Here is a 22,135-nt window from a genome sequence, read left to right as displayed (position 1 = left end):
TTCTTAAGTTTTAACTGCATTGGAAACAGTCAGATTCAGTTACTTGCAATTAAAACCGAGAGGTGAAGCTTTCCAAATAAATTTCCAACTTTTATTCTTCTAAAAAATCTGCAGACATTTAGCTCTTTCCATTAACGACTTTTCAAAGAAAAATCTTCATGTATGTAAATGTCAAATGTAAGAACTATTGTGGAAATTGAAAATATCATTTTGGTTTTCACAGCAGCTATCTTTTCATTGAATTTATATCTTGATTCATCCAAATCAAATTTTTACCCTCAAATTATGAAATTTTGAAGTTTTTTACTATATAGATTTTATTTTTCCTAGTATTTTTCTTACATTCGTATTTTAATGTATTGTAATATAAGAAAAAATACTACTAGCATAAAAAGAATAAAATCTATATAGTAAATTAATTATCTTAATACTTAACATAACTAAAAAGTATTTTTAGAAAAGAATGTAAGAAAGTATTTTTCTCTTATATAAAGCTAGGCCAGTAAATTGTTAATTTTCCTAGTTGGTAGATATTAGGATGTTAAAAAATTTAAGCTTTTATAAAGATATGAGACATAAAGATAATTTCTTAAAGCCATATATGAAAAGTCATTTAAGAGCTTTGAAAATATAATATACTCATAAGTAAATGTATTCTCAGCTAAATTGTGATACCTAATTTTTCATTCTAAAAGTCACCACTGATTTATGACTTTATTATTTTTTCATGTTAAGATAGAAGCAAAATTATGATGTTGTTTTATGTAAAACTTTGCCATAATCTCATAAGTGAAGTCCAGCATATTTAATTGCATAAAATGTGGGTCATGTTACTGTGAGGTTAATGAAATAGAAAATGAATATTGAGCAGAGGACAGAAGCCAATCATGTCATATGCCATTTTGAGTTATTACAGGCTCATTAATGGGGTCTTATTGTGTTCCTTTTACAATGGTCATACTGTAATAATATGGAAACACTTCTCAGTAAGTAACTTTTGTTTTTATTTCTAAGTATTGCTTTACAGCATTTGCCAAAGAAGTGGTCCTTGTTGTGTCCCAGAGATCTTTTTTAAAGTTACATTTACCCAAATAACTTCTGGTTCGTCTGGGAACTACTTAGATATAGAATTGGTTATGAATGAATTTTATTAGAAATACTAAGGCAAATACAAGGAGTTTCTAGTAATTTCACAAGAATATGTGTCAGATGAATTCAGTGAACCAATTACGTAATCCTCTAAGAAGTGGAGGGTCAGCCATCTTACCTCTGTGCATTGTTTTTCCAAGAATATCTAACTATTTGAAGAATGTACCTATTTTTTAATTGGAAAAATAAAGCCATTCTTAACAGCAAGGGCTCTTGTCAGATAGCCTACGTCAAATTCTGTCTTTTCTACTAACAGCTACCTGATATTGAGTGGCCCTCTCTCTTTTTTTCCTGTGTGTCACACATTCTTTATCTCTTGAATCAGTGTAATAATGATACTTAAACCTAATAAGGTTTTTGTAAGAATCAAATAAGATAATTCAAGTTTAAAACCATGCCAATCATATAATAAGCATTTAATATATATTAACAGTGATTATTAATTGCATCTTTAACAGGGAAATTGTTTTACTGCCAGGCTAATAAATGAAAACTGCAGAACCTCAAGGTTCGGTTTTTCTCTAAATTAGCTCCTATTGGCTGGTTTTGTTTCAAAGGGTATATCTTGGATTATGCCAAACTGCTGTATAAGGTGGAAGAGCTCCCAGCAAGTACCTTAAGTGTTCATGTCCATAGGGATGTGACTATTAATGAGATTATTAAAGTCCCAATATCTCTTATTTTAAATGTTATATCTTCTTGCTATCCTTTATGAATGTGTAAACCACTATATCTTTGAATATAGCTAGGAGTTTCACTTTGAAGTGAGATCAGTGTTTTTTCTCTGCAATAACAAAAGGAATCATTAAATTTCCGTAATGCAGTAGAACAACTACAGAGGTTCATTAACTCATTTTTTTAATAATCATTTAAAGGTCCTACGTTCAGTGCTACAAAGACTTAAGAATATATTGTGTTGAAAGCTAAAGAATCGATAATTTTAAGTGTTCTTTTGAAAGCTTGGAGTGCTATTGAAAAGTATTATGTCAAGAGGGCATGATAAGATTTAGATTTACATTTTAAAACATTACTTGGAGGGAAAGAAAAAAGGAAAGATCACTCAACTTACATTGTTCCTTTCAGAACACCTGAAGATAAGCTGTAAGCAGGGAAGTAGGTTAGGAGGTGGTGGGAAATAATGAGGACTGAATTAATGTTATGAGCATTAGAATGCAGTCATGTCAAATCAGAAATAGACTGCACGTGTTTAAATAGAAGCAGCCCCATATACAAAAAGCCACTCATTTCCCAAAAGTAAATTACTTTTACTTTTATTCACATTTTTTAACATAGCATTTTTGAATCCAAGTACAGTGCTATTACTGGAATGTTTTGCAAAACCACTTGAAATTCTTAGCATTTAAAATGGTTTTTGAAAAATATTATTTCTCCTATACTTATATATTTGTGATCTTTGCAGAGTTACCATTTGTATGTATTTGTTTGATGTATAGCTTTTAAAAGTGATATTTTAGAGGAATGTTTACAGTGATATGCAACATTTGTAATAATGGGATCATAAAAGGACATTTTTCAGTTCTGTCATATGACCTCCATTGCATTTAGTACCAACACTGATTAAGGTCACTTAAGACCAAGGTGTTTTCTCCATAATTGTTGTTCAAAATAAAGTACTTAAAGAAACACCTCAGTGTGAAACTAAGGACTTAACTATGAGATAATTACTCCATCACTTCACGGAGATGTATATATAGAGAGAGATACATAAATGTAGATATAAATATGGAAAAATACTTTTTCTAGTATTTGAGCATATATTATATTTGGGAAGTAGAAATCATCAGAAAGTAGTGACTAATTCTGTATATAAGAGGATGTGAGGCAGGAAGATCAGGATGTGGGGCCCTGCAATTCAAGGCTGCAGTGAGCTGTGATCGTGCCACTGCACTCCAGCCTGGATGACAGAGCAAGACTCTGTTTTCTTCTTTTTAAAAAAAAAAGAGAGAGAGAGAAAGAGAGAATGAAAGAATCTGGGACAGTTTGCAGCTTTCTGACTGGGACTGGAAGTGCTAATAATTGAAATAGTAAAACATTGGGAAGAGAGGTGGTAAATTCAGTTTTAATTATATAGAGTGGAGGTACCTATGAACAATTCAGATGAAGAGTTTAATAAGCTGATAGAAATACAACCTAGCGATTAGGAGAGTGTTTGGTCTTAAATTTTATACTTATATGAATTTTCAAAATTCATATAACTTACTATAACTAAGTAATGGACTATAACTAAGTCCATCTATTTACTTTTTAAACTTAATTAGAGATTTGCCTTAAAGAAAAAAGTAGACGTTTTTTCCCCCTTATACAAAAGAATTTTTTTTTCAAGCATTGTTGATGCCAGGTACTGTACTCATTATATCCTATCCTACAACCTTTTATATTTTAAGGTGCTATTTTTGAGTGTCGGCATGCATCTTAAGGATGTGTTCCCATAAAAATATTAAGGCCAGCAACATTTCTTAAAGCCAGCTTTTTGTTTGCCTACTTTTGGCCTTATTTTCTTTGAAAATTCAAAGTTTTTTTTTCCTCAAAGGGTCATTTTCTGTTATATTTCTACCATTATATCAGTCAGTGTCAAAGGATTTGTTCTCCCCCCTAAAATACTATTTTAATGTTCTCCAAGCCCTTCTTATTTCTGCTATTTGTCTTCTTGTTCTCTTCCCTTTGCCACTCAGATTTGGAACATTTTCAAATTTTTAAGATCTATTTTTGCCTTTCATATAAATGAAAAACCCAAATCTGAATGATAATTTTTCTGATTGCCACATACAAATGTTTATAGGGGCCTATTTTTCATTAATACTCAAAGCTTCATATAAACAGTTTTTTAGGTTGTTATTAGACATAAATAGGCAGTGGTATGCTGATAAAAATTAAAAATAAAAACCAGCTCTCTGACTGGGAAAGCCCTGATTTGTAGACTTTCCCTATTTCCTGCTGTAACCCTTCCCCCACGCTTATTTCAGTCTGCCAGCGTGAGGTAAGGGAACTTGGAGTAAGGAAGGGATGCAGTCGCCACTCATAAACCAGTACAACCTCGCTCCAGCACACTACTGTCTTATAACACTAACAATAAGCTTCATATTATTTAAAAGACTCATGTGCTTGGTAATAACATGCATATTATTTTGATACCCTGTTTAAAAGTGAATCATTCTGGCTCATTCTGGGTAACTCAAATTCTTTTTACAACTTGCAGAATTATTAAATGTATGGGCACATACGTATACTCACAATTATATACAAGTAAGATAGTTCCATAACATGTTCCCTTTTGAAAGCCTCTGGGATGATGTTAAAAACGTTTCCATCTATTGCACCCTGGATGAACTTAATTGCTGCTCCCTATTGCTGAATTAACTAGCAAATGTCATCATATCCTCCACTTCATGCACTCCTTAATAACTTGCTTAATATTCATGGAAATTTGGGCGAAAAAAGTAAGTCTTTTGTGAAGCATTGTGCCTCATTCTTATCTGGATAAATCATTTTGCCTACCGAGAAATTTGTTTTATTATAATTTGCAATGTCTTTTTGGCTATTAGGTTATAAAAGCAATAGAAGAAGGTTATCGTTTACCAGCACCCATGGACTGCCCAGCTGGCCTTCACCAGCTAATGTTGGATTGTTGGCAAAAGGAGCGTGCTGAAAGGCCAAAATTTGAACAGATAGTTGGAATTCTTGACAAAATGATTCGAAACCCAAATAGTCTGAAAACTCCCCTGGGAACTTGTAGTAGGTAAGAAATGCCTAAGAGAATGGAATCTGGGAGAAATTAAAATAGTCACATAAACCATTCATTTCCTCAACGCCACCACAATCGCAAATTGACTTTTGTGTTGAAGTATAAATTCATATTAAATAGATTATATTTACAGAAGTTTATTTTTTCTTTCCAGTTAAGCTTACCTTCATTGGTGTTTAAAGAGAATCTATTAGTTATTATTGTATTTTTTAAAGTTATAAGTATTACTAGCTGCTTTTATCAAAAAACTTTATAAACTGAATTTTTGTGATATGATAGTAGTTCATATTTTCAGACCAATACTTTTATTATTACATGGGTTTGTATTACTGTTGTTCTTGTTTTTTGTTATATTCATAGTACCTACTTAAATGTTTTGCTTCAAGTCATTTAATAAATTATTCAATGATGTTAAAGTTTATAAAAGAAATTCAGGCTGGGCACGGTGACTCACGCTTGTAATCCCAGCACTTTGGGAGGCCGAGGCGGGTGGATCACGAGGTCAGGAGTTTGAGACCAGCCTGGCCAACACAGTGAAAGCCCGTCTCTACTAAAAATACAAAAATGAGCTGGGCGTGGTGGCGGGTGCCTATAATCCCAGCTACTCAGGAGGCTGAGGCAGGAGAATCGCTTGAACCCGGGAGGCAGACGTGGCAGTGAGCTGAGATCACACCACTGCACTCCAGCTTGGGCGATAGACCGATACTCTGTCTCAAGAAAAAAAAAAAAGAGAGAGAGAAATTCAATACATGATTAAAGAGGTGTACTCATTAAAAAGAGTCCATTCATCCTTTGCATTAGGCTTGCTTGATTGTAATGCATATTAGTAGTTATTCAGCCTCAGACGCCAGGTAAGATTGATGCTCTGGTTCACACTGATACCTGTGGAGGTGCCTTACTTAACTCCCCCGGCATTCATAAGAATGCCATCAGCAAAGGAGATGCACAATATCTCTGCAGCATTTGTGGCCTGAACAGATTAGAACACAGCCATATGTGCATCATTTATTCCCAATTACTTTTGGAAAAAGCAAATGAACAATTATTTACTGATTCCAAATATTGTTGGCTCTACTTTTAAAAACATATGGAAGACAAAACCAGGTGGTCATCACATCTAAATAGAATATAAATTTAGGAGTTTGTAGTTACTGGCCTCCTGGATGCTTTAGGTTTTTATTAGCATATAGGTGTATTTTTTTATTATATACACCAGTTAAAACACCTAATTTTATTCTTTATACCTTAACTTTACATGGGTCAAGACATTCTTCCTTTGGTAGTTCCTGATAATATTCGCTTTTCTGTTTCATTTTTATCTAGGCCAATAAGCCCTCTTCTGGATCAAAACACTCCCGATTTCACTACCTTTTGTTCAGTTGGAGAATGGCTACAAGCTATTAAGATGGAAAGATACAAAGATAACTTCACAGCAGCTGGCTACAATTCCCTTGAATCAGTAGCCAGGATGACTATTGAGTAAGCTTAAACTCTTAACATTATATTTAAGGTTTTATTAGGTACAATCTGCACTTTATACATTAGGTTATCTTCTTTATGTTAAAAGAATATGAATCCCAAAATCAAGGAAAAAAAGTATTTCTTTAACAAGTTCTTACTGTGTACCAGGCATTATGCTAAATAGACCTTTAAACACATTACCTTTTTAACCTTCACAACAATAATTGTATTGTCTATAGTTTTATACCTATTTCATTGCCAACAAGGCTAAAGTTCAGAAAATTTAAATATTTCCCCTAAGCCAACTTAACTAGTAAGTAGTAACTAATATGACTCCATAGCTGGTTTCTAAACACCATCCATTGAGGCTTCCTCTGTTGTTAACCTCTGTATTATTTAGTTTCCTATTCACTGGGGAAACTTTCTCCATTGCAAAGGAGGATTTCTTTCACCATGTTTTTGTTGAACTTAAATAATCTCAAAACTTTATACTCAATGCTGAAATGCATTAGAACGTCCAATATGATTATTTCTGAAGAGATCAAAAGAAGCTTAATTCAGTTAACCATAGCTTAAAAGTAAGAGTTTGACTTACTTTTTGGAAGATGTGTGATTGATCGATTCCTTTTTTTTAACCTGAAAAAAATGACCTGATAAAACAACTTTTGAAATTGCTATGAACTTGAAGTTAAAAGAACTCACTTTTCCTGTCTGGCTCCATCACTAATTATGGGGTCCTGGACAATCTAAAAATCTCTAAACCTCAGTTGACTTGGCTGCAGCGTGACTTTCATGGGTGACAGAGTTCCTCTCAGTCAATGTGTTTGAAAATGGAAAACAATATTCAAGGTTCCATTTGTGGGATTCTATCTATGTACTGTCATCGTTTGTCCAATGAGATGAAGACCAGCAATCAAATATTATTTTCTGGCATATGACAGGAAATGTCATGTACATGAATTTAAGTGTGTGCATGCTATTTTGTTCAGTTTTCTTATAGTCACTATGTGGGCATTTTTACACTTGGGTCCCCAAAGCAATCTGTACCCCTGAAAAACCATGTTTCCCTGTCACTGCCATGAAAAACTACAGTGCTGTAGTTTTGCAATATTTTAGCTGCTTGTAAAGACATAAGCTCAATGTATCTGGCTATTAGGAAAAGCAAGAAAACACAAACAGATACAATTCTTAATTCAAATTTAAGCTATTAAACAGAGATGTTGTACATTTTTAAAGATAGTTTTTATGACATATAATGAAATGATTGAACTGACTGGAGTAAGTATATAACCAATAATATGCTCAGAATTACCACATGTTAATTAAATCCAGTATACAATTTTACATGGTCATTGATGATTTCCAATTTTTCTTCTAGATCCCACCAACTATTTTCATTATACTATATCCAGCTTTTTCCAGTTAGAAATTTCTAAATCCCAGTTAGGTTCAAGAAGACAACATTTCAAATAACATTTCCTAACCTTCCCTCAAGTTAATAATAGCTTTAAGACTTTAATAATTTCTTACGTAAAATTTCAAATCACTTTAAAAATGAATTGAGAGTAAATTGAGAGCCTGAGCAGTTAGGTTTTTACAAAGGAGCATGTTGATACAAGTTTTACTATTCTGATCTGATGCAGGGGTGTGATCATAATACCCAAGAACACTAAGATAAGATCTATTTGGCTAAGATAACATATTTAATTAAACAGTTGATGACAGTTTCGTGCCACACTTACTCTTTGTAAGGTACCTAATAAAAACTACATTTGTCTTTTTCAGGGATGTGATGAGTTTAGGGATCACACTGGTTGGCCATCAAAAGAAAATCATGAGCAGCATTCAGACTATGAGAGCACAAATGCTACATTTACATGGAACTGGCATTCAAGTGTGATATGCATTTCTCCCTTTTAAGGGAGATTACAGACTGCAAGAGAACAGTACTGGCCTTCAGTATATGCATAGAATGCTGCTAGAAGACAGTTGATGTCCTGGGTCCTTCCAACAGTGAAGAGAAGATTTAAGAAGCACCTATAGACTTGAACTCCTAAGTGCCACCAGAATATATAAAAAGGGAATTTAGGATCCACCATCGGTGGCCAGGAAAATAGCAGTGACAATAAACAAAGTACTACCTGAAAAACATCCAAACACCTTGAGCTCTCTAACCTCCTTTTTGTCTTATAGACTTTTTAAAATGTACATAAAGAATTTAAGAAAGAATATATTTGTCAAATAAAATCATGATCTTATTGTTAAAATCAATGAAATATTTTCCTTAAATATGTGATTTCAGACTATTCCTTTTTAAAATCATTTGTGTTTATTCTTCATAAGGACTTTGTTTTAGAAAGTTGTTTATAGCTTTGGACCTTTTTAGTGTTAAATCTGTAACACATTACTACACTGGGTACCTTTGAAGGAATCTCAGATTTCAAAAGAAATAGCGTGACTGAAGATACATCTCTGTCAGAACATTGGTATCCTTTTTGTGCCATTTTATTCTGTTTAATCAGTGCTGTTTTGATATTGTTTGCTAATTGGCAGGTAGTCAAGAAAATGCAAGTTGCCAAGAGCTCTGATATTTTTTAAAAAGAAATTTTTTGTAAAGATCAGACAACATACTATCTTTTCAATGAAAAAAGCAATAATGATCCATACATACTATAAGGCACTTTTAACAGATTGTTTATAGAGTGATTTTACTAGAAAGAATTTAATAAACTCGAGTTTTAGGTTTATGAGTATATTAAAAAAATGAGGCGCTTCATCTGAAGAATGTTGGTGAAGGCAAGTCCCTGAAAGCAGAACTATCCAGTGTTATCGAAAATTTAATCTGAGCACATCAAGATTTTTTCAGTCTCGTGACATTAGGAAATTTAGGACAAATAGTTGACATATATTTTATATCCTCTTCTGTTGAATGCAGTCCAAACATGAAAGGAAATAATTGTTTTATATTATAACTCTGAAGCATGATAAAGGGGCAGTTCACAATTTTCACCATTTAAACACAAATGTGCTGCACAGAATATCACCATTGCAGTTCAAAACAAAACAAAACAAAAAGTCTTTTGTTTGTGAACACTGATGCAAGAAACTTGTTAAATGAAAGGACTCCTTACCCTAGAAGGAAGAGGTGAAGGATCTGGCTTGTTTTTAAAGCTTTATTTATTAAACCATATTATTTGATTACTGTGTTAGAATTTCATAAGCAATAATTAAATGTGTCTTTATAGATATTACAGGAATGTATACATATTGTGAGTAATGCTTTCAAAAGTTATGAAAATCATGAACTACCCCAGAATTGAACTGTTGTACTTCCAAAGAGAATTGGGCTGTTTATAATGATTTTAATAGAGAAAGATCCCAGGGATCGGTCATAATTGGTCTTGTTTGATAATGTGGGCATCCACAAACAAACAAACAAATAACAGAAACAAAATCTGTAAATGTTCCTTTGTAAAACTTGTAAATTTTATTTATACTGTCTTGTTTTGTACACACATTTCTCTGTAGTGGGCTCTGAATACATTGAAAATGCACTATATTTTTCTATTTTACTTGCAGAGCATCACAAAAGAACAGGTATTTTCAGTGCTACATAATGTGTTTTCCCACATTTAGGACCAAAGATGGCTATAGAAAAACTCAAATGGATTGCTTCCCAAACCCCTCCCCACCCTATTTTTTTTTTGTTTTAAATCACTGTACAGTGTTATTTGATATTTTAATTTATTTTTTGATTGACTAGAAAAATCATTTTAATTTCACTAAAATGTTTTTTGTCCCTAAGGAAAATTAATCTGTAAAAATAATTTTAATTAGCATAATACAGTCACCTAGACACTTCCATTTGTAATCTTTGTAATAGACTGTAAATATATTTTTGGAACTATAACACAATGTGCTTGAGGGTTATTTTTCAGTGTCTGCAGTGTATACAAGTGTTTATACTAAGTACAGCACTTTACAATTCTAATCAGTAGCATTGGCCTTTGTGAGAATGAGTGAAAGAGTTTGAGTGAGTGTTCTTAATTCCTTTTGGATTCTAGACTCACTGATAATGAAGTTCTTTTCTTGTTCATAGCTTAAGGTGCTTATTTTTTCTATTAAAATTAAATTAACAAAAAGCCATTCTAGAAATAGAAGACATAGTATGGTACACGCAAACGGTGTCTTTCCTGCTTTTTTCTAGCACTAGATTTATAGTTGAGTAGTCTTTCTTGAGTAGAAGGGCAGAATAAAAGTTTTTTTGAGTTTTTATCAAAAATAACTTTTTCCTTCAGCAATATACCTCATCTGCCTTAAATTTTTTACAGCTCTTTACAGGGAAAGGGGAGAAGGGATGGGAAAGACACACAGCACAATAGGAAGTGTATGATTACATCACTATCTTGTTTGTAAGTTTCTTTTCCTAATCAACATTATGATTTTGAAATACATGTATGTGAAACAAATATTAAGAGAAAAAGAACATTGTAATGCTGATTGTAATACTCTCTTCCAGAAAGAGATGAGATAGTATAACGATAAGAATGTACAACTTGCACCTTGAAATCTTTTTTTTTTTTTAAATAAATTAGTGCTCAGGGGAGGAAAAGTAGGAAAGTGAACGTCAAAAATAGAATTCCAGCATTATAAAAATGCAAAAGGAAATGGCCTCCTTGCTTTAACAGAGCCACCTTTTTTAGAACGCTGTCCTCACACTTGACCTGTGTTTTGCATTCAGTACCGAAATAAAAGTAACTTGTTCTACATCTGAATCTAACATTTTCTCAGCAATTGATCTGGGCCTTGTTTACTAGAACTGGTGGTTTATGCTTGTCAGAGCACTATTAGTTGAATCATATTGTATACTTATGTAATCTACATTAGCTAGTACTGTTTAGGACTATATTTTAATTGCTCTTCTTATCCGTGTTTTTAAGACAATTAAAGTGGTGTAATTCACCTCTCTTTTTTATTTAGGTAATGCTGATATTCTCCCTTTTGTTTCTTGAGTAGCCTAGAACTATGCTACTCACTGATGTGCATGTTCAAATAAATTACTGATGTGTATTTTTTTGCTCTATGTGGAGAAATCATGGGGAACTCGGGGCGAGATGTGATTTTTGTTGGTTGAATTTGTCCCTCCTTGCCTAAGAAATACTACAGGGGTCATCCTTTTATAAGGACAAACTGCTTTTGAACAGTGTCTTCAATGTATCAAGCACAAATAACTCTTTCTTCAACACGAATCATAAGTCTCTTTTTACCAGCTTAAAATAATAAACAAGTCTATTAGACAATGTAAAGAAAATCCTGTCTCCAATCATTGGTGGATTCCTTTATATCCCTTACTTGTTCTTTATTTTCCTATGTAATATTACAAGAAGAGATAAAGTTTTATTGAAATAGTTGAGTGGACCAATCAGAATATGAAGAAAAATGAATATTCATTGCTTCCTTTTAATCTCTTGCACACTAACAATTCCACTCTAATTATTACAGAATAACAAGATCATGTCTTCAAAGAGCCATACTGCCAAACAGTTACAATCTTTCTTGCTCCTTCCTGAAACTACTGCATGATACTAACAATAATATTTGCATGAGAAAGGAAATACTTTGTCGTTGGACGTTCACATGTATTTTAAACATTTGATAGATTAAGTTAGATTTTTTTGTTGTTTTTTGCATTCAGGTTACTAGATAATTCTAACGTTAAATCCAAAACAAAAGGAAAAAGTGATAAATCTGGTTGAATGGTTGAGTTGTTTAACATAGAAAGTGACTCAGTGATCATTGGAACTTGCACCTGAAATGAAAACCAAGCACTCCCTATTTTAAAACACCACCCTCTTAAATTCCCCAAAAATGAGAATAATAGGCAAATGTCAGATGAGGTGCTATTGCTAGCTGTCATACTTGCAGTGCTGAAGCTCATGCTACACTGAACTGAAATTCAAAGATAATCTTGAAATCCTGGCCTGTCCCTGCCCAGTTCTCATATGCATATTAACAAAATGCTGCTCAAAGATGCAAGACATACGCCAACATTCTTCTTAAGTTTATACAGTGATAATTATATATCCTGGAACACTGAGGAAGATTCCAGAAATTATAAAATTATCTCTAAAATATTAGGTTTATAACTGGTACAAAAATACACTATCAAAAGCCATTCTTAAAACACAAAAGTTCCATAACTAAATAAAAGTTATATTTAAACATTTATGGTAATCATCAGTAACAAGGTTTTTGTTGATGCACTCATCTCCTACTTTTACCCTTTGTTGTATATTGTTAGCTGCAATGAAAAGTCAATGTCAATTTTAAAGAAAGCTACTGAAAGAAACACACAAATCAAAGAGATTACCTACATCTTAAATGCAAAAACTGTAACTACAGATAGTAAAATGATAAAGAAAACATGGTGACTGGCAACTTTTCAATCTGTGGAGCAGCATCCTCTTGGCCTTGTGTTGGTGTCCCTGCAGTATCCCACACAATCCTACCAGCTGTTCTTACTCTTCTGTCTAGTGCATCTCAGCATAGCTCAAAGAATATGGGCAGAAGAATAAAATATTTCAATAGGAATGCTTCTGAGAACCTCATTAGAGTTAAGTGCTGTAAGGGGGTGGATTTTTTTTTCAAGTTCAATGATGGAATATAATTAAATCTGTAATTAAAACAATAAAAGACCTCTTCTGACTGACCTTGAGGTTAAAATAAATGTAATTAATTGATCCAATTTAATTGGACCTATTGCACAAAGTTTAGTAAGTAGTGATGCACTAGCCAACTGTTTTGTAGATATGGAACAGTAGTAGGAATTTATAAATTTGATAATTTGGCACCAAAAACAAGTGAGGTGTTGTCTATTCTAAACCTCCATTAATGGCAAATAAAGCTCCATCGGATATAACCTGCACCTTGTATTTCATTATTTTAAATGTCCTAGTTATCTACTGCTGAACATTATTTTTATCTTCCTCTTGAAATTTAAATTAGATATATTTGTAGATTTTATATGTAACTAAAGAAGGTACAATATGTTTTTCTATGTCTGGTTAATCATAGATCTTACTTGAAGATGCTCAGAGGAAAAAAAAATGAGCAAATTTGTTTTAAGTAGAATGGTTTTAGGTAAGCAAAGGACAAACACTGTTCAAGTCTCACCATTTCACATAACTAAAACTAAATAAAATGAAAGACTAGACAACAAACAATACAAAAACAAATAGAAAATGTTAAACTGCATATGCAGAGCATGTTGAAATAAATCATAGGATTTTTAAAACATCAGTTCATAGAAATGAAGCAAACAATTTAAGAACACCTTTAAAATGTAACATGAATTTGCAGATGCTTATTACACTGATAGCACAGACTCCACAGCAAATTACAACAGAAATTTCTGAGTTTAACTTGATATTCTTCTGTCAATTTGCTAGAAATATGCACTGTTTACATTAAAAAACAGACAGAATATGAGACTAAAATGTATTCCTTCCAGATGACAGACACCCATGCCTTTCTTCATTCCTGACATTTGCAGGAGTGTTTTCAGGGATCTACTGGGCTGGAGATCTGCATTATAATTATTTGTTTTCACTTAGATCCTAACCAGTTACACACTGAGCTCCACACGAATTCACCAGGACCCAGCTTAACAGGAACTACAGGAACATGACACTGCAAACAGTCACGCTTAGTTTTACCTGAGAAATGAATGTGGGTTAATGCTTGAGTTACTGCTATTATTGTGATGGCTCCTCTCATAATAAAGGAGTCCCTGTTCGGTTAGGTTTGTTGTGGAGCCAGCAGAACAAGGTGCAATTAAATCCCTTCTGCTCTGCTTACAAAGCAAGACCCGCAAACATTAAATACAATCCTTCATATTTTGAAGAGGAGTAAGTAATATTGTATAGAAATTTGTATAGAAAAGGCAGAGATGAATTACATACAATCTTGAAAGTCAAGTAGGAGAAATTGAATTTAACAGGAGAGGCACCACAAAGCTATTGGCAATGTTGGCCAGAAAAAAAAGATATGGTGGAAATGAAGTTTAAGGCAATGGTGTCTGAAATACAGATTAAGTTAACTGCTGACTGTTTCTGGATCAGATCAATAGATTATATGCTCCTTGACTTATGATAGGGTTACGTCCCCATAAGCCTATTGTAAGTTGAAAATATTCTAAGTGGAAAGTGCATTTGATGCCAGCAACACAGCAGAGGGTCCCCAACTTAGTTTTTCCACTTCAGTATGGGTTATCAGGACATAGTCTCATCCTAAGTGGAGGAACTCCTTAGAATTTAGGATGAGGTTATGGCCTCCACTGAATGCAAATGGCTTTCACACCATTGTCAACTCCACAAATCACAAGTGAAACTATTCTAAATTGGAAACAGGCTGTATTTCCATGCTCCCATTCTTTTGCTGTCCAGCTTCACATTCCCTCCCACGTTTCTTTTTCTTTCTTTTAACTGTTTGTTTTGTTTTGTTTTCTTAGAAAGAATCTCACTCTGTCGCCCAGGCTGGAGTACAGTGGTGCCATCTCGGCTCACTGCAACTTCCGCCTCCTTCACTCAAGCAATTCTATTTCCTCAACCCCCTGAGTAGCTGGGATTACAGGCATGTGCCACCACGCCCAGCTAATTTTTGTATTTTTTAGTAGAGACAAGGTTTCACCATGTTGGCCAGGCTGCTCTCGAACTCCTGACCTCAGGTGATCCACCCGCCTCCGTCTCCCAAAGTGCTGGGATTACAGGCATGAGCCACCGTGCCAGGCCTCCCTCCCACATTTCTAAATGGGAGAAATCTCCCTCTCCAAGATATAACTCAGAAGTTATTTCCTGCAAGTCTTCACTGACGCTAGGGACCCAGAATTAATTCTCTTCGGCGCTTTGCTTACACTGCTGATGCTACTATTATCCTACCTTGTTCTGTCAGATTATTTGTGTGCGTCTCTCCAACTAGATCAAGTGCTCTTGGAGGGCAGAAGCCAACTGGAAATCTTTGTTTTATGTCCTTAGGGACTTAGCAGTTTCTGGCACTCAGTAGACACTGTATAAATATTTTAGAATCCTTGAAGTGTAAATTAATTCAAATTGTTTTCTTCTTAAAAGGTAGTGAGAATCAGGTGCTCTGAAGGATGCACAAAGTGCAGGAAAGGTGGTGGGAAAATGGGTGTTGAGGGAGAAAACTAATTTCAGAGCATGGATGGATGCTTCTGTGATGGACTGGGGAAGCGGGAACGCCCCGAGGGACTGAGAGGAGGAACAGAGGTGTGAACCTGCGAGAGAAAGGAGGGTGGAATGAGCTGATTAGTAAACAAGACCAGGGTGTACCAAATAGCAGCATCTTCCAGATATTGAAAAAGAATAGGCGGCATCAACGGCTGCAAATAGCAAGGCCAGATCAAATAATTTGAAATCAAGTGGAGGAAATTGGACTTGATGAGAGAAACAAGGAAGGATTATTTACCAATATCTCATTTGATGAGGGAGACACATGGTAAGAATGTTTCTGAAGAAACAGTAATATGCAAAAGTATGTGAAATGTTATTTTGACCACTTTAAAATTTAGACAAGATGAAGACGAATATTTTTTTCTTCTTTCATAATGGAAAAAAAAAAAAGCCCTCATTCTACCTCATTCTATCTCCCAAACTCAAGATATTAGTAATTCTATAGTTAAGAAAAAATATAATGAAATAGAATGTTGTTGGTCAGCCTATAAGTCTGCTTAGCGTTTATATCATGAAAAAGTTAGCATGGGGTGGTGGGGTAACTGCAGAAGGTTTGAAGCCAGACTGTGTGGGATTTATCCTTATTACTACATTTGTAACACAGGGAAAATAACTTCATTTCTCCATATCCTTCCTCTTGTCTGTAAAATGGTCAAAAATACTACTTACTTTAAGAGTTGTTAAATTTGTTAATTGATATTCAGAAAGTATTTATAATAATATAGAGCGAGGAAGTACATGTTAAATCTTATTATTGCTTTGGGTAATACTTTTGTCTGCATTTCTATCTCTTTAGCAAACATTTGTAAATTCATTGCTGTGAATTCTGAACAACTAATTCACAAATGAATTTTAGAATTTAAATTATGTTTTTGTTCCAAACTCTTCCCTATCTTTTACTCAGTTTTTGTTTTGTTTTGTTTTGTTTTGTCTTTTAATCATCATTAATCTCATCTCTCAAATCAGTACACAGAGAGTCAAACTTCATTCATCTGGCCATAAACAATTGTTCCCCACATCCAGCTGATTTTGGCTCTTCAGTATCCCTCGAATCTATCACCATTCCACAGTCACTGACCTAAATTAAGTTTTCGTTACCTCTCACCTAGATTAATATCACATTTTCCAAACCTGTTTCTCTACCTCTATCTAATCCTTTTTACTTATGACCCTCTGAGTAAATTCTCTAACACTTACCATGCTATTGCCTAGCTTAAAAGACTTTGATGGCCCCTCACAAATCAGAGAGTCACGCCCAATTACGTAATATAGCATCAGGAATTGGGACCCTGCCCATGCATGATCTTCAACCATTCTCCTCTCTTACCCATGACTCTGCTGGACTGAACTACTGGTGTCTCCTGCAGCATAGATCTTTTACATTTCCTTGTAATTATGAGTTATCTAAGGGGGATAAGCAAATGTATTTTACTCTTTTTAGTATATACGGAGTCCAACACAGTTTCCAACACAGAATTAACAGCTAGGATGGTTTCTATTCCTATCCCCTAATGCAAGAATATGTAATTATCACTAAAACAATTCTTATATTTGGAACATTCTACTGAACAACAACAACAAAAAATTAATTTGAGGAAAAACACAATTCCTACTCAATTTATAGTTGATTTCACCATGTTATTTTTCTTCACTTTCTCATATCTCCTTCAATGACTCAAATGTGCCTCTGGAAGGTATAAAACAAAACATTGTTTTGTTAATAAACATTACACTTTAGGTATGATAGAAAGTTGTAACTATTGCGTGCTAATTTATATTTTCTTTCTTCTGAATATGTATTTTAAATTTTATCTTTCATTGCTATTGTTGGAGCAGTGTTGGGGAGATTTCTGCATGACTTTATTCTGCCATCTTGTCAAAAAGTTAGAAAACCCCTAATTTTCCATTACCAAATTATATAATATTTTACATTTTTTTCTCTGTCAATTATGTTGCCTCACAGATATGGAGTAGCATTTTTGTTCAACTCACATTTGTATTCTAAAGCCTGGAACAGTGACTAGCACCTTATTGATTCCTAACAGATATGCATTGAATGATTGAAAGTCACATGATGCTCCAAGCCAGTGACTCTCTGATACTCTAGCAATAGATCCAAACCTAGTACAAGAAGACTAGAACTGAGACTTTTAGTCACTCTTGTCCTCCTGAAGTGTCTCTTTTCAATGATACAAAAGATTTCCAGATGCTGCACTGTGCCATTTTTCACTTATTCCTCATCTTCACTTGACATCATCATTCCAAAATACCAATACTAAGAGAATATGGCCACTGCTATAACATCTATATATTTCTTCTCCCTATCATTTTCTAAATAATAAAGCTAAATGTTTTATGTATTTTCCCAGCCTTGTAGCCAATTCTCTCATTTGGCAAAATGTCTATATGGCCTTAACACAATGCAATGTCATACTCACTGTCACACTCACTGTTTAGCTCATTCTCTTGAGTTTAATATTCTTAAAATGCACACCTCTGTGCTTTATCATTTATTCACTTATGTATGCTGAGTTAAATAAGCTCAACATGTGCTGCTATAATTCTCAGTCTACCCTGATTTTCTGCTCCCAAAGCAGCAGCAGACACTCCTATCTGCCATGTATTTGGAAAGATGGCCAAAGAGGTGTGCATCTACTGTCTTCATACATTCAATGTGCTAATGATAAGAACCAAAATCTGTTCCTAGTACTTGCATTTATTGACATAATTTTAGTACCATTTAGGAGTAAATAGATCTTCATGTTTCCTACTTGCTTGTTTTTATAGAGTTAACTTTCCATTATATTATTGCAGAGTGTCTTTCTGCATGAGTTATGGCCATGGAGTTATTATAATGAATATTCAGGTTTGTATGCTTACTCAGCACAGTATATAGGCTGAATAAACACTGCCTTACTCATGGTAGATACATAATCAATGATTTTGACTGAATAAACAATTCTGTAGCTGCCTTTGAGGCTAAAACATATAATACATTTCAAGTGCAACTGAAATAGAATCTTTCACTTATATAATACTGTCTCAGTTTTGACTATTAGTTATACTATCATCATGCATAAATTCATATAAATTTGATATGAAAGAAGAATCTTCACAATTAGCCTAAATCCAGTCAAGACAGAAAAAAAAAAAAAGTTAAAAGGTTTCAAAATTAGAAGACTTCAATAGTAGATGTGTTAGTCCTGACTCAAACCATTTACTGATTCCTTGACATTGGGGGGAACCATTTAACTATAAAACTCAGTTTCTTTATCCATCAGATTGGAGATATCTGTCTTGACTTATTTTTCTCCAATGACTTTAAGAAAACTACATGAAATTAGACAATAGCACTTAAAATAATATAAAGCAAATTAAAAATAACATTATGATGATTTTATCTCTTTGGAAAAAAGGTATCTTTGCCAAATCCCTTCTTAAATGTTTCAGTTTAGCCTGATCAATCCCAGTATATGTGTGTAAGAAAATATACTGATGCTTTCTTATTTGTAATGATTTTGGTATATTTTGTTGGTATCTAGGATGGCATTTTCTAACTTACTTGTGGCTTCTCAACCTTCATGACTTGGATATTATGTAGTCCAAGAATTTCCCTGTAGCCATTGTTTTGCTTTTCCTTCAATGGCTTCCACTCAAGCACAGGCTCTGCATTCAAGGTTGTTTTTTTTTATTATTATTATTATTTTTTGTAGCTTCTAAATCTTCTAGAGATCTTGAAATATGTAATCTGCAAGGTCTCTTAATCCCATAAACACTAGAGTCATGTTCTCTATCCTCCAAACTTCATACCATTTATCTACCCTTACCACCTACCTGGACTTTCTTGATCATGATGAATTCTGTGTGCTGGTCCCTAGGTTACAGGAGGTGGGTGTTACTCAGTACTTGTGTAAGCTGCCTGGATATAACAACTGTATTTTTGCATGAATAAATGATGTTTGCTTATTCACTAATGCTCCAGGGTATAGTAAATTTTGATTCCTCTATTTTAATTTTGTTTATATGCATATCTAATTATGCTTGTTTGGTTTAGCACTGCACAGACATGTCAGGTAATGCTATTACCAATGGTTTGCTCATCTTGAAATATCAGCCATAGGACTAGAGCAGAACAACTAGAGTTGAAGCAACATGCCTGAGGTTTGGTCAATATTGTTTTTAGACTCCGTATAATTTTAGAGATTTCTAACTTGGATGTAAATAATCACATCAGATTCAACCATGGCAGTTCTGTTCTGACTCTTCTCTCCAGGTCTCAGATTATTTGAATCAGGTTAGGTGACTGACATTTTTGAGACTTTTTTTTTTGTTACTCTGGATTTTCAAGAGGCTCAGTGCATTTAAAAGAAAATAGACTTTTTAATTTTAATGTATTTCAGACAAATAGGAAAGTGTATGCATATACATAAATATCAGTGCTTTGCAACTAACCATTTCAAAACTATTGCAACTGAATAAATAAGCACATAAAAACTATTGACATTAAAGAAATACATTTCAGAGTTATTAAACTCTTTGACTTGCTTGGTAGTTCCTCCATCTTTGACAATAAAGTTATAACTACTCTTACGTGTAGATCCATATAATTTCTGATAATACATGGCATATTGTGTCTTGATTTGCATTTTGCTGTTTCCTAAAGAGCTTGCAATTCTGGTTCTTAAACCGCTTATCTTCATTTATCAAGTTATCAGAATCTTTTCTCAATTTAAATTTACAAAATCTGTTGACAAAAGTGAGAGTAGTCTTTGTTTTAATTTCAAAATTAGATGTCTAAAATTGTAGATGTGTTAGTCCTTGTTTTAATTGCAAAAGTAAATGTGTAAAATTGTTACCTTCGTGGGATTCCAAGATATGACACTTAAGTCTCTTCTGTTCTCAGTCAGATGGTGACAGTTTGAGCAAGCTAGACATTCACAAATACTTGAGCTTGGCTAGAGGAAAAGGTTAGTAGTGTTTGTCTGTAAAGAAGATGTGAAACTCTTTTGTTTCTGCTTTCAAATCCCAGTTCACCAATTACTGGTGGTGTGACCTTAGACTAGTTAATCACATTTTCGCCTCCTTTTCTCCTTTGTAAAATGAGAATGGTAAATAGTACCCATTTCATAAGGTTGCTGATAGAAATAAACTAATTAACATATGTAAAGCTCTTAGAAGAGTGCCTGACTGTAATTATTTTAATCATTAAGCTCTGTGACTAAAGATTCCTCAGTATTTGTAAGTTAAGAGGGCAGCAGCCTATCTAAGGATATGTTTCATTATAAACATTCAAATAGAATCACTGAGAGCAACTTAAATGTCAAGCATTTCACTAGGCCTCAGAGTCCTGTGATTATGGAGGAATAAATGAGAGAAAATGTAGGGAACCCAGAAAACAGCTTTTAGAGAACTTTTGAAAGAAGAAGGCTATATACCTGAATATGCAGATTTCCAGAGCAAAGCATGGATTCTAGGAAAAGGGAAGAAAGCCTGCTTATGTGCTATCTTAGTACACAGATGTGAACTATGGATTTCTTAAATCTCCCCCTGCACGACTGCACATTTATTAGAGTAAGACACATTTTTCTTAAGTAAAAACTTGATCATTCAATAAATGTGACTTTGAGGCTACCTCTCAAACATTTTGAATCTGTATCATCACCAGCCAAATTGGGCTAAAGTACCTCTTCAAACTGCTGCTTTAAGAAGAAAAAAATAGATATAGCACTCTCTCTACTAGTGTAACAAAATGTTTACTTTCCTCTCCTTGACCAAACCAAGGGATTGACAGGACACACGAAGGTATAGAGCACGCCTTTTCCGTGGTCTACCAGAATCTGTTTCCAAGGACAGAAATCCTCGCAACAAAGACAAGTGTAGTAGTGACTGTATCTTCACACTGTACATGGAAACCCCAGCTAGTCTCTTCTGCCCAAGGAAGCTGAAATTTTTTTCGGTCTATACCCACCCCAAATTGCCTCATTAGTAAGGAGCAGCCAGGGCATGATGCAGCCACTGTCCTTTATTATTAACACATCTAAGAAACAAAGCCTTCTGTTTCCACCAATGACCTCCAAGCCCAGAATATGATTTGAATGTCAAATTTTTTAAGATTTAATTTTTAAAATTATCATCACTCAGAATTAACAGTAAGTTATTCTAAAACTTAGTTAACATTACAAATACACCAAATCTAAGTAGAAAAAAAGTAAAAAAACAGAAAAAGAGATAAGCCATTTAGTTGTTGAAGCAGGGGTAAAATTAGTAGAATAATAAAAAATGAGCTAAGAGTTGATGTAATGCACCCCCACAACACACATCTACAGCATATAAGTTCATTAAATGGGATGTGTGAACATATATGATGCCCTGGCATTTGTAATCATAATGTAGCTCAATATCTCAGATAGTGTGAATGATACAATAGTTTGTGTCTCAAACTCGGTGTAATTTAATAATGAAGAAATACAAGCCAAAGAAAGAGCGATATCTAGTCACTATTTTTACAACTTAA

The 22,135-nt window shown here is 33.9% G+C and overlaps 1 protein-coding gene across 5 annotated transcripts in view; it reads left to right on the top strand.

Moving 5' to 3' along the window:
• The window catches only part of EPHA7 (EPH receptor A7), a 185,983-nt gene extending 174,299 nt beyond the window's left edge, over nucleotides 1-11,684 (top strand). For 2 of the 5 annotated variants that reach the window (XM_025382593.1, XM_025382591.1), the window contains 3 exons: nucleotides 4,713-4,906; nucleotides 6,236-6,391; nucleotides 8,159-8,452. In XM_025382593.1, the coding sequence (XP_025238378.1) occupies nucleotides 4,713-4,906; nucleotides 6,236-6,391; nucleotides 8,159-8,273 (465 nt within the window). In that variant the 3' untranslated portion in view covers nucleotides 8,274-8,452. Of the gene's footprint in view, nucleotides 1-4,712; nucleotides 4,907-6,235; nucleotides 6,392-8,158 lie in introns of all 5 variants that reach the window. The other 3 variants (XM_025382592.1, XM_025382594.1, XM_025382589.1) reach the window with 3 other exon arrangements.
• Nucleotides 11,685-22,135: the final 10,451 nt, after the last annotated feature.

The sequence above is a fragment of the Theropithecus gelada genome, chromosome 4, assembly GCF_003255815.1.
Source record: "Theropithecus gelada isolate Dixy chromosome 4, Tgel_1.0, whole genome shotgun sequence".
Taxonomy (NCBI): domain Eukaryota; kingdom Metazoa; phylum Chordata; class Mammalia; order Primates; family Cercopithecidae; genus Theropithecus; species Theropithecus gelada.
Note: the sequence above shows the minus strand (reverse complement) of the source record. Positions and strands in the feature narration are given on the sequence as shown.